This window comes from Pleurodeles waltl, chromosome 7 (genome assembly GCF_031143425.1).
Source record: "Pleurodeles waltl isolate 20211129_DDA chromosome 7, aPleWal1.hap1.20221129, whole genome shotgun sequence".
Lineage (NCBI taxonomy): Eukaryota > Metazoa > Chordata > Amphibia > Caudata > Salamandridae > Pleurodeles > Pleurodeles waltl.
In genome coordinates this window covers 384,743,816-384,757,511 of record NC_090446.1, presented here as the reverse complement: position 1 = coordinate 384,757,511, position 13,696 = coordinate 384,743,816, and the positions used below count along the sequence as shown (strand labels likewise).

The following is a 13,696-nucleotide window of genomic DNA, read 5'->3' as shown; positions in this document are numbered from 1 at the left end:
TCTGAAAAGCCCCAATAGCAATGTATTAGGCTGTCAGTTGACATTTAATCACAAAGATACTTAACCCAGCTACCTCTCTTCTCAGTGGAGTGGAGAATCAAACTCCTGCGCCCATGTGAAAGTCGGAGACGGCCTCCTGAGTGTTTTTTTTGCAATAAATGTAATTATTGAGAGAGGGATGTCATGCTGCCATCAACAGGCACCTGCAGCCCCTGGAAGTGAAAATTGCTAAAGTAGTGTTTTCCCTGACTTCCTACAGGCAGTACAGTAGAAGACAAGCACATTTGAGGTCATAAAGTGGGAGATGCAAAAAATGAAAGATAAAATACATGTTCTAGCACAGGGTATCTCACCCTCCGAGATGTACAGCGAACATACGCTAGTAACAGGAAACTAACGGAACAATAAAGGCAGACAAGTAGACAAGCCAACCTGTGTATTCAAACTAGAGAATATGCTGACAATGGTGTGTGTGGGGGGGGCAAATAATCTGACATGCTCCGGTCAGATCCTAGACCAGGTGAGAGAAACAAGAGGGCTGTGGAAGGCTCTTTGAGACCTGACAGGAGCACCACTATGAGGGAGACACACCTGACAGCTCATAACTCTGGATGGATGAACTTGTACAAGCTATATTTTCTTTGTTCATAACATCCGTACAGTAGAACAAAAAAGGAAACCTATTGCCTATGCTAATTCGAACACTGAAAGATGCTAAATAGTGCTGATATGTTCAAAATGGATGTACAGGAGTGCAGTTTGGAGCTCGCTGCACATGGATCTGGGGTAGAGGTATTGTCTTGTTACTGTTTATTTGGAGTCAGAATCCTTTACATCGAAATATTAAAGCGGTTAAATTGAGATCAGGCAGACTTCTAGAGATAGGTGGTGTGATTCACTGTAAACATTGATGGGGGATGAATCACACTTTTTAACTTGGAATGTCAAACGGTAACAAAGCCATGAGAGAAGCGGCGGTGCAGATGCTACCTAGACAAGAACAGATATTGGGGGTCATTACGACCTCAGCGGTCTTTTTGCAAGACCGCTGAGGGAACGCCGTGCGGAAGACCGCCTGTGCAGGCGGTTTGCCGTTTGGCGTATTATGACTGTTGGCTGCTCTCCGTCGTTATTCTGACGGAGAGCCACCAACAGCCATACTTGCGGGCGGCGGGGAAGTGGAGGTTGCTCCACCGCCACGCCAACAGAACACCGCCCAGCGAATCACGTCCTGTGATTCGCTGTGGCGGTGTTCTGTTGGCGTGGCGGTGTCGGCGGAGCTGCCCCCATGGCTCCCGTCCCCTCCCGGAGGATCGACAGAACAGGTAAGTCGATCGTCCTTTAGGGGAGGGGGAGGGGGGGTGTTGTGTGTTGTGTGCGTGCATGGGGGTGTGCATGTGTGTATGTAGAGGGGGTGTGTGAGTGCGTGTATGCTTGCAGGGGTGTTGTGTGTATGGGAATGAGTGCGTGTATGGCTGTGGGTATGTCTGTATGGATGGATGGATGTGTGCGTGTATGTTTGAATGTGGGTGTGCGTGCCTGACAGTGTGTGTGGCTGTGGGCATGTATGTCGGGGTGTGTGCGTGTGTGTGTTGGTGGTGTCTGCATGCGTGTCGGGTGTGTGTCAGTAATGTTATGTTGGGGGTCGGGTGGGAAGGGGGCCCTGCCACCTTTGGGAGGTGGTGGGGGGTGTAGGGGAGGGAGTCGGGGTGGGGGTGGGGAGACCCCTATCAGTGCCAGGGAAGGAATTCCCTGGCACTGATAGTGCTTACCGCCATGGATTTCATGGCGGCTCAAACCTCTGAAAATCCACGGCGGTAAGCCAGGTCCAAATACCGCTGCGGTAGACTGACGGCAGCAGGGCTGGAGACCCAGGTCTCCAGCCCGGCGGTCGTTTCCGCCCTGGCGGGCGGGACGGAGAACCGGCGGATGACCATGGCGGTAACCGCCATGGTCATAATTCACCTAGGTCAGACCGCCAGCCTGTTGGCGGTCTTACCGCCGGTTCTCCGCCATCCGCCAGGGTTGTAATGACCCCCATTATGTTCAAAGAAGTACACCAAGTTGATATTAAGTGCAATTTTATTGGCCAAGTAAAGTTATACTATCTGCTTGTCCAGGATGCACTAGCACACAGTTTGTGACCTTTGTATGCGTTTTCAAGTTGCAAATACGTTTGAGTTACAAATCATTTTGATATCAAACTTGCCAACTTTGGCAAAACAAGTCTGTAACCTTTATCCCCTTTTTTCAAAATTCTGGGTACACTTCATTTTGAAAGCAAACAATTGCCAATCTTGCTTCAGCTTGTCAGCATGTATCCCCATATACCAAAGGGGCATTCCTGGTGCATCATGAAGAGACACAGATTGTTAAATTTTACAAGCATGTGTAACATTTTCATATTGGTAGTCCTGCCAATATTGAAGGTTGAAGTTGCAGCTCACTGTAGTTCCTTCTATCGCACACAGTAACACTACAGGCTTTCCATTAATGAACGATATATAATATGACATGCCCATAAACATATCTGGTCTTCACAGGAGACACCCTTCTTACTCACAACCATAGTGTGGCAGTGTAAACTGACAGCCAAAGGGATTTGTGTTCTGCGGGATTTGCCCATGGGCCATGAAGGCTCGTTGCCCTTGACTTTAAACAAAATGTCCTGAGTGCCAACTGACAGGTATTCTACAACCCTGCGAACCATAGTAATGAAGGTATGTTTTACCTGATTAGTTCCATGACGGGTGCTGTTGGTCCATGGAGCCTTTACACATGAGTTCAGCACTGATGTGCTACATAAAAAAATCCACTGTGTTGGTCCCGACTGTCTCACCTGGAATTTAAAATGAATAAAAAAAATGTGTTAAAAAGCCAAAAAAGCGTTTCAATGAGGGTTGTAAGCTCAATAAAAATACATTTACAATTTACAAGGTATGCAGCTGTGCTCTTTATAAAGAAGTTTAGTGACAGGAAGTTTAGGCAAAGCATAAATGAAAAACAATCATGGGCAAATTGCGTTTCTCACATCGATTAAAGAAAATGTTTCTCTACCCTCACACTCTATGCATTACATGAATCAATCCATCGCTGATTTCTGCAAGTGTAGTCACTAGAATTGTTATTTTTAATCTAGCATTCTAACCTCTCACACAAATCAAACGGGCAATCTGTTGTTTCGCCTGATAAGAGAGCAATTCTTCCTCTAACCACCTTTCCATTTCTCCATGTTTGTTGACTTAACACCAAGAGATCTATTTGTTGATGTCTGTTCAAGCTGGCTACCTCGCTTTGAAAAATATTGAGTCATCTTCAGTATTTTTTTTATATCAGTTGATAAAATTACTCTAGGTAGTGTAATGAATGAATCACAACATTAAGCCAGAGGTAGTTTTGCTATTCCCAAATATAACTAATGGATTCATTCACTAAATATGTGGGTACTGTAGGTTGCTGGTTATTAGAAAGTAAAAAATTATAACAATCGAACTGCCTTGCAAACTATTTCCAATATGATTGCGCAGAAAACATGTGATTAGATATTTGCTCACACAGGGGGTACTCAAATAATATTCTTTTTATTTTAGGTACACGTCTATGACTGTATTACACATTCTAAAACGGAAGCTGCGGTGGTTTCCAGTGAGCAGTATTTTTTTCCTTTGCCTGTTTTTTTCAACAGCGTCTACTGAGGGGCAAGTAGAGTTGTCTAATCAGTGTGGTTTCAAGATCCCATCTTTATCGGGATAAGCAAGTTTTTTTTTTCAATATTTCCACCCACACACCCCATCACATAATGTAACAGTATAATAATAAATATATATATATATATATATAATAATGTTACTTACCCAGTAGACATCTGTTCATGGCATGCAGTGCTGCAGATTCACATGCTTTGCATAAGTCCACCATCTAGTGTTGGGCTCGGAGTGTTACAAGTTGTTTTTCTTCGAAGAATCTTTTTTGAGTCACGAGATCGAGTGACCCCCTCCTTCTCTCGGTGATAGTGCACATGGGCATAGAGTCCTTTGTTAGATTGTTTTCCCGCAGGAGGTTGAAGTAAGGAGTGAAGAAATTTATATGTACACGCACACACACATGTACACGCACACACACATACACACACACATATATATATATTAAGAAAGAAGATGTTCATGCAGTGTATATACATATTTACATAAATATACGGCTACAGGCTTCCAGGGAGGAGTGAGGGTGCACGTGAATCTGCAGCACTACATGCCATGAACAGATGTCTACTGGGTAAGTAACATTGTCCGTTCAATGGATTGTGTAGCTGCAGGTACACATGCTTTGCATAGACTGAAAAGCAGTCCCCTCCCAAAATAAGCGGTGGCTAGCCTGTAGGAGTTGGGAGTAGTTTGAAATAGTGTTTTAAGCACTGCTTGACCAACATTTGCTTGTTGGTCAGATAACACATCCACACAGTAGTGTTTAGTAAATGTGTGTGGTGTGTACTATGTGGCTGCTTTGAATATATCTGCCATTGATATATTTCCTAAGAATCCCATTAAAGCTCCTTTGTTTCTAGTAGAATGTCCTTTAGGAGTTAATAATAGCTGTCTTTTAGCCTTAAGATAGCAAGACTTGATACACTTTACTATCTGGCTAATCGTTGTTTTGAAATAGGATTACCCTTATGATGTTGTTGAAAGCCACAAAAAGTTTTTTAGATTTTCTGAAATCTTTTGTTCTAGCTATATAATACATGAGAGCTCTTTTAACATCAAGAGTGTGAAGAGCTCTTTCAGCAACTGAATCTGTCTGTGAAAAGAAGACTGGCAATTCTATTTGTCTGATTGATGTGAAATGGTGAAACTACTTTAGGTAGGAATTTTGGGTTTGTCCTAAGTACTATTTTATTTTTGGGAATGTAGAAGAAAGTGTCTTCTAAAGTGAATGCCTGAATTTCACTAACTCTCCTTAAGGAAGTGATTGCTACTAGGAAAGCAACCTTTCATGAGAGAAATTGAAGAGTGCAAGAATGTATGGGTTCAAATGGTGGACCCATATGCCTTGTGAGCGCATTATTATGGTTCCAGGCAGGAGCTGTTGGAGCTCTAGGTGGAATAATTCTTTTAAGTCCTTCCATAAAAGCTTTTATGACAGGGATTCTAAACAGAGAAGTATGCTGTCTGTTTTGTAGGGAAGCAGCTATTGCTGTTAAATGGATTTTAATAGAGGAGTATGCAAGATTTGCTTTGTGTAAATGAAGCAAATAACAGACAATATCCTGTACTGATGCTTTAAGTGGATCAATGTTTTGGGTTGACAATAATATACAAAACGTTTCCATTTAGCTGCATAGAACTGTCTGGTTGTAGGTTTTCATACTTCTTTTAGAATGTCCATACATTCTGTTGGAAGCTGTAGATATCCAAACTCTATGACCGCAGGAGCCAAATCGCCAGGTTCAGCATACTGGGACTGGGAAGCCTGATTTGACCTTTGTTTTGAGTCAATAGGTCCGGTCTGTTTGGAAGCTTGTGATGTGGAATTACAGACAGATCTAACAGTGTTGTGTACCAGTGTTGATGTGCCCACGTGGGGACAATGAGTATCATAGTGAGGGAGGTGTGAGGGATCTTGTTGACCAGAAATGGAATTAGTGGGAAAGGGGGAAAAGTGTAAGCAAATATCCCTGACCAATTGATCCATAGAGCATTGCCCTTGGATCGAGGGTGTGGGTACCTGGATGCGAAGTTTGGGCATTTTGTGTTTTCGCATGTTGTGAAGAGGTCTATGTCTGGGGTTACTCACACGTGGAAGTACTGTTGAATCACTTGTGGGTGAATCTCCCATTCATCTATTTGTTGCTGTGTCCTGCTTAAGAGGTCCACTAGTTGGTTGTGTATCCCTGGGATATACTCTGCTAGTAGTTGAATGTGATTGTGAATTGCCCATTTTCAAATTGTCTGTGCTAGAAGGGACAATTGAGATGAGTGTCCCCAGTTGTTTTTGCAGATAATACATTGTTGTCATGTTGTCTGTCCTCATCAACACTGTTATGTGCGTGATCTGTGGTTGGAAAGCTTTAAGTGCTACGAACACTGCTAACAGTTCAAAATTATTTATGTGATAAGTTTGTTGAATTGAGGCCTATTCCCCTCGTATTGGAAGGTTGTTGAGATGGGCTCCCCAACTTATCATTGAAGCATCAGTAGTGATTATGGTCTGTGGCACAGGGTCCTGAAATGGCCGATCTTTTGATAAGTTGGTGTGATTCCACCATTGCAGAGAGTTGTAAGTTTGGCGGTCCAACAACAATAGATTGTGAAGATGACCCTGTGCTTGAGACCATTGTTGCGAGAGACACTGTGTAGGTGTCTCATGTTTAGACATGCATTGGGTACTATTTCTATCGACAATGCCATCATTCCCAAAAGTATCATGATAAACCTTACTGTGTAAGTGTGATTGTACTGTAGTTGAGATAAGAGATTGCAGAAAGCTTAAATTCTGTGGGTTTGGGTGTGCTAATGCTGATTGAGTGTTCAGAATTTCTCCCACATACGGTTGTATTTGCGCAGGTTGCAGATGAGATTTTTGGTAATTGATTGTGAACCCTAGACTGTGTAGGGTATCTAGACTTTACTGGCTCCTTGAAAATATCAACTGCATGTTTAAGCATGCCTGGGAGCTTGGGTAGGCATTGGTACTCCTTGTGAGTGGATGATAATGTGTTGAATAAAAAAGCATCCTCTAACGGATCTGTATGCAACTGCACGTTGTGATATGCAGCTGCCCTAGCTCTGACCTGGTTGTAGGCAGTAGCATCTTCAGGTGGAGATGGCCTAGTCAGGTATGAATCAGAGTCACTGGATGGTATAGGGTCTGGATCATACAAATCCCATGGGTCTACATTATAATGAGTGTCACCTAAATCATCCCCATGTGTAGAAATAGGGGACTGTGGAGAAAACTGTGTAGGTGAAGGCGTTGGTGGTGGAGTATCTGTTGGTAGTGAAGCAGGAAGTAATGGAGAATGTGGTGGTGAAGGCTGTTGTACTGCCTTTGGTGTCTCCTTATGCTTGAATATCTTGGAAGGTGGAAGCCCAGCTTCCAAAGTCTCTTGGAAAGTTAACTTTCTCTTGGTTGTAGGAGAAGGAGATGCAATAATCCTTTCAGTGTCTTTGTGAATCTGCATTTTGCACTGTTTAGCGTTCTTTACTTCTAGTATGGGCCTTATGTCTGAAGACTCCTAGGCAGTCTGAGCATATTTTCCACCCACTGGTTTCAGCTCCGAAAGTTTTGTAGACCGAATGTTTTAGTCGGGCCGAGAATGTCTCTGTTTTTCAACTCAATCCGGAAACAGGAGTAGAACGCTGTTCAGTCGGCGCCGAATGCACTTTGGTCTTTTTCGGTGCCGAACCCAAAGGTTGGTCTACCATATGTGTCTTTCGGGTCCCATCATGGCCGGCAAGCAGTGGTGGACCCAAGACCAGTGCTTATGTCTTATTGGTTGCTTTTAGGTGATGGGAAAGGACTGATGTACTCATGTACTGCACCGCTGGAATCGATTGGCTGTCCCCATATGAGTCTCGGTCTGAATCAGTCAGCGATGGAAACTGCAGTCTGACCTTGTTCTTCTCCGAAAATGTCAGGTGTTTCCGACGACTTGGACGCCATCTCCAGTTGACGCTTTCATCGATCCCTCAGAGTTTTCTTTGAACGGAAGGATCGACACACTTCACAGCTCTCTTCCCTGTGATCCGGAGAGAGACAGAGGTTGAACACCGCGTGTTGGTTGGTGTATGGGAACTTGGTGTGACACCTAGGGAAAAAGTTAAACGGAGTCTGTTCCATCAGCCTAACATCGTTCGACAACCAGGAGTCGAAGTAGGCCCGAGAAGGGCACGGTCACTCGAAAAGGGCGTTTGATCGACCCCGACAATTGCAATTGGATCGAATGTGAGAAAAAACACGATCGAAAATGATACCGATGTTTATAGAAAGAAGGGAGAAGTTCAGATAGTACCTGAGATCTACCGGAGCGAGAGGAAACACGTCTGAACCCAACGGCGGAAAGAAAATAATCTAAATGAAGGACTCGATGCCCATGTGCACTATCACTGAGAGGAGAAGTCCCTCGATCTTGTGACTCGAAAAAGATACTTTAAAAAAAAAAAAAACTTGTAACACTCTGAGCCCAACACTAGATGACGGGCTTATGTAAAGCATACACATGCATTTGAACATATATATATATATATATATATATATATATACACACACACACACACACACACACACACACACACACACACACCGCCATGCACAGCTGTTTTGTCAAAAATGTTACTGCAAATATTACATTGATATTATCAATGATGTAATAAAAAATGTCATGAGGGCTGTCATTTGTGGGGTAATTAACACTGCATGGCGAGGGCGCATACTATATTCACGTTAGAGCACGAGTTATAGTTACTTGAGATCATTCTAACTGTAACAGGTACATTTCTATGGTTTGGTATGTTTAAAATGTGAGCCTAACTATCATGTTCTTGTAACCTTTGTTTTTTTAACTGAAGTTTTATGTGTTTTTAAATTCTATATCCTATCTATTACGTCCCTGTAAACTTCATTTTTGTCAGTGAATTTCTACATTTTTTTAATGTAAAGTAATTTTCATTACTATACGCTAACAAACCACCACTACTGCGCATGGCCTTCGGCCAGGCCCTGCAGCTACTCCTAAACCCTTTGGCCATGCACAGCAGTAGTTGGCCACATGCCCCCTCCCAAAGCCAATTTTGGCCCTGGGAACAACATACCTCATGGCCCGGAATTCTAAAATTAAATTTTTTGGGAGGGACTGGGAGGGAGGGTCCCCCCCCTTCCCTAGGTGGATCTCACCCTGGGGTCCTCATCCCCCGGAGCAGTCTTTTGCCCAGCTTCCTAAAATGTATTTCTTTCATGGGCCCCGGGGACACCATCCCAAAGGACCTGGCCTAATTATTATTTTTTGAGGGAATGGGGGTGTAGGGATGGGTGTGTGGTCCCTCTCCCCAGAGCGATCTCATCCCTGGGGCCGCATGGGGCACGGCCATGTGACCTGTCTTAATGTAGTGGCCTGTGAAGGCCCCTGCCGTCCCAGCCAGTTCCCCATCTCCTGGGGGAGCCGGCATTGCTGTCACAGAGAGAGAGAGTTGCTGTAGCAGCTCCCTCTCTGTGACAGCAGTTTCCGCTGTTTCCTTGCCTCCATCTTTGCTGATAGGGAAACAGAGGAAACTTCTGCACGCAGCGAGGGAGAGCTGTTTGACAGCTCTCTCTCGCTGCAAGCAGAGTGATTGCTGTGACTTGGCAGCAGCTGTAAAGCAGCAAACAGCTTTGTCCCATGGGTGGGCACCCAGGGACGTAGGAGCATGTCCAGGGAGTGCCGGTCTCCAGGGCCATGCAGCCCCCTTCCAATGACATTGCTCCGGAGAGCTGGTGGGCCCCGGGGCTCGGGGGTAAAAAATGGACTTCCTTCACTATTTTTTTGTAGCCCTGGGAAGGTGGTGGTTGCCTTAGGACAAGAGTTACAGTTACTTGAGATAACTAACTATAACAGGTGAATTATATGGTTTTGTGTGAGTAAACTGAGAGCTTCAATCAATTAATCTTGGATTTGTAAAACGCGGCTAATCATAAATAGGGTCTCAAGGTGCTGAATGTAGGCGTGCTGCTAGTCAAAGAGACAGATCTTTAAGTCCTTCCTGAACTTCTCCAGTGATGCAGTCTGCCAGAGCTTGAGGGGAAGGGTATTCCATTTCTGGTCTGCTAGGCAGCAGAAGGATCTTCCTCCTGCTGTACTTTTCCAGATCTTGGGGGTGGCTGCAAGGGACGGAGACATCTGTTGGTTACATAGCAGGTGAGGCGGAGGTTGAGGTATGCTGATCCTATGTTGTGCAGTGCCTTGAAGGTGTGGATCAGGAGTTTGTATGTGATGCGCTTGTTGACTGGGACCCACTGCAGGCCTCAGAGGTGGGAGGAGATCCAACTGTTTCGGAGGATGTCCAGGATGGGTCTGGCTGCTGCATTCTGGACTCTCTGTAGTCTTGATTGAAGTTTCTTGGTAATACCATCAGAGTGTGTTGCTGTAGTGCAGTTTGCTGGTGATGACTGTGCGGGTGACTGTCTTCCTCATGTCGGGGGGAATCCATTTGACAATCTTCTGCAGGAAACAGAGGGTGTTGAAGCTTGATGAGGAGATGGCGTTAACTTTGTAGGTCATCAATACAGAGGAGTCCAGAATGATGCCTGGGTTGTGCGCATGATCAGTGGGGGCAGGGGCGTTACCCAGAGCAGTGGAGCACCAGGAGTCGTTCCGGGCAGAAGGGGTGGAGCCGATCATGAGGATCTCTGTCTTGTCCGAGTTGAGCTTAAGGCAGCTGACCTTTATCCAGGCGGCGACTGCTCTCATCCCATTGTGGAAATTCCTCTTCTCTTGCGCAGAGTCCTTGGACAGGGAGAGGATCAGTTGGGTGTCATCAGCGTAGGAAACTATGTTTAGCTCGTGTTGTTTGGTGATCGTAGCAAGTGGGCCATGTAGACTTTAAAAAGTGTTGGGCTGAGTGAGGCTCCTTGGGGCACTCTGCAACAAATGTCTTCAGGTTCTGATATGAACGTTGGTAGTCTGACCCTCTGTGTTCTTCCGGTGAGGAAGGACCTAATCCAGTTCAGGGCTTTGCTTCGGATGCCGGCGTTGTGCAGTCTGGCACAGTCTGTGGAGTGGAAAATGGTGTCAAAAGCAGCGGAGAGGTCGAGGAGGATGAGTGAGGCAGTGCCTCCGTGGTCCAATATGATGCGTATGTCATCGGTGGCTGCTAAGAGTGCCGCTTTGGTGCTGTGGTTGAGTCTAAATCCGGTCTGGGAAGGGTCTAGGATATGGTGTGTCTTGAGGAACTCGGTGAGTTGCTGGTTGACGGCCTTCTCCGTTACCTTGGCTGGGAAATGGAGCAGAGAGATGGGTCTGTAGTTCTTTAGCTCCCGAAGGTAAGCAGTCAGATTCTTGAGTAGCAGGCTGATTACAGCGTGTTTCCACTCAGAGGGGAAAGTGGCAGTCTTGAAAGATAGGTTGATAGTTTGGCAGAACTCCGGTGCTATGGAGGCGCTGGCTAAGTTGAGGATGTGATGAGGGCATGGATCCAAGAGTGCTCCCGAGTGGATGGAGTTCATCAGTCTTTGGGTGTCCTCTATGGTAATGGAGGTCCAGGAATTCAGTATCTGGTAGGGTGATAGGTCCGTGGTGGTGAGCGGTGCTAGCGGGCTTTGGTTCCTGAAGCCTTCGTAGATGTCCTGGATCTTACGGTGAAAGAAGGAGGCAAGGTCGTTGCAGAGGTCTTGGGAGGGAGGGGTGGATGAGGTGTCTGCCCCTGCGTTCGTGAACTCTTTTGACGATGACGAAGAGCTCTTTTCTGTTGTGAGTGCTAGTGTTGAGGCGTGCCTGAAAGGTGGCATTTTTGGCAGCTCTGATGTTCTAGTGGTGCGTGGTGACTGCATTTTTGTAGGCTGGGCGGTTTTCGGTGGATTTGTTGAACTTCCATTTATGTTCCAATCATCTGCAGGTGCGCTTGGATTCCTATAAGTCTGGCATAAACCGCTTGGGTCTTTTGCTCTGACGATTCCCTGCTGATTTTCTTAGGGGGGGCTACGTTGTCGGAGCAGTCCATGCCAGCAGTGTAGGTTGCTTGCGGCTTAATTAACGTCCATTGCTTCCGGTGGGAGGGAGTGGTTGAGAGCATTGGCGACCTGTGCTTCTGTGACTTTGCCACAGTATCTGCCTGGGACAGAGGGTGTGGTGTGGTCTTTGTGTAGCTAAAGTGGATGTACTTGTGATCAGTCCACTAGTGTTCGGAGGTATGAAATATGGTGATGTTGTCCCCTGCTGAGAAGATAGGAGGAGAATGTGTCCAGCTCTGTGGGTGGGGACGTTGACAAGTTGTTTGAGGCCGAAAGTTGTGAGGTTGTCCAGGAGGTTTGAGGTGTTGGGGTCATCAAGGGTATCAAGGTGGAAATTGAGGTCACTAAGTAGGATGTAGTCGGAGGAGGCGAGTGCTTGCAGGGGCAACAAGGTCGGCGAAGTTTTCGCAGAACTGGGGTTGGCTCTGGGTCGTCTGTAAGTGAGAGTGCCATGTAGGGAGGTGTTTGTGTTGGTCTGGAAGTGCAGGTGCACTTGCGTTGACAGACTGCAACTCGATGGTGGTAATCAGGCAGAGGTTGTTCTTGTAGATTATGACAACGCCTCCTCCAGGCCGGTTTGCTCTGTCCTTGTGGATGATTTTGTACTCAGAAGTAAACGGCAGTAGTAAAGAGAGACAGAAAATACATACTTGCAGATGTCCACTAGGCCACCAGGGATGAGGCACAGGGAGGTGCCTGCGGGTGGAGGAGGGCCTCGAACTGAGAGTCAGGCAGGCTCTCAGTTTGTCCAAGCAGAGGCAGCAGCAGGAGGAGATGCACTGGGGAGGGCAACAGACGCTGACCAAGAGGAGTTGCCTGTAACCTTTGGTTCTTTAAGTGAATTTCCATTTTTTTCAAATTGTATTTCCTAACTATAACGACCGAGTCACCTTCAGCAAATTTATATGTTTTTTTTTTTTTTAACATAAGGTAATTTTCATTAAAATTTCGGCCAGGCAATGCACCCAACCCCTACAACAACCCAACCCCTGCTTCGTACGCCATTGGCCGTGTGAAGAGAAGGTTGGCTGCAGGGCTTGCTCTGCGACCAACCCCTATAACAACCCTGCAGTGCGCAGTGGGGGTCAGCTGCAGGGCATGGCCTGTGGCCAATCCGCAAGACAGACCCTGCAGCCAAACCCTATAACCACCCAAACCCACACGTGCCCCCCCCCCCCCCCCCAGGCCGAACTCGGCCTTGGGGACGCATTTCTTCAGGGCCCAACCTAAATATTTAATTATTGTGGTGGGGATTGCGCAGTACCCTCCCCAGATCGATGTCGGCCCCATGGACCCCATTTCCCGGGATCTGCCCTGTACATTTATTATTGGGGGGGGGGGGGGCGCGGGGTGGCGCGGGTCCCTTCCCCAGGATTGATTTTGCTCTCTGGGACCCCTATCCCCTGGGGCATGCCAAGCAACTTGGGTGCACCCTAGGGCACCGAGGCACAATGCTGAGGACCGCATGGGGAGCCTGAAGGCCCCTGTGGTCCCAGCCGGCACTGCTGTCACAGAGAGGGAGCTGCTAAACATGCAGCTCCCTCTCTGTAAGGGCAATGTTTTCTCTGTTTCCCTACCTGCATCTCTGCAGGCAGGGAATCAGAGGAAACCTCTGCTTTCTTTAAGTGAGAGCTGTTTGACAGCTCTCACTTGCTAGAACCGGAGTGTTTGCTCTAACTTGGTGGGAGCTGTCAAAGCTCCCGCCAAGTCAGAGCAAACATCTATGTCCCAGGGGTGGGCACCCCAAGACTTATCAGGAGCCGGCCCTGGGGGCGGAAGACTCCAGGGCCAGTATTGGTTCCTTGAGGGGGGCCACGAGGCCCCACTCCAACATAACATAGCTTCGAGGAGGTGGTGGTCCCCTGGGTCCACAATGGACCACCTTCATTATTTTACTTCAACACCAGGGATGTAGCGGTCCCCAGGGCTGCGGGGGCAGAGTGCCCCCCACACTGTATTTACTTGAAGCCCCGGGGAGGTGATGGTAGTGGTCTCCGAG

General features: G+C 46.7%; 1 protein-coding gene across 1 annotated transcript in view; it reads right to left on the bottom strand.

Moving 5' to 3' along the window:
• Positions 1–13,696, bottom strand: part of UQCC1 (ubiquinol-cytochrome c reductase complex assembly factor 1) — a 704,652-nt gene that overhangs the window by 647,335 nt on the left and 43,621 nt on the right. The window contains exon 2 of the mRNA XM_069243832.1: positions 2,732–2,839. Within this exon, the coding sequence (XP_069099933.1) occupies positions 2,732–2,839 (108 nt within the window). The remainder of the gene's footprint in view (positions 1–2,731; positions 2,840–13,696) is intronic.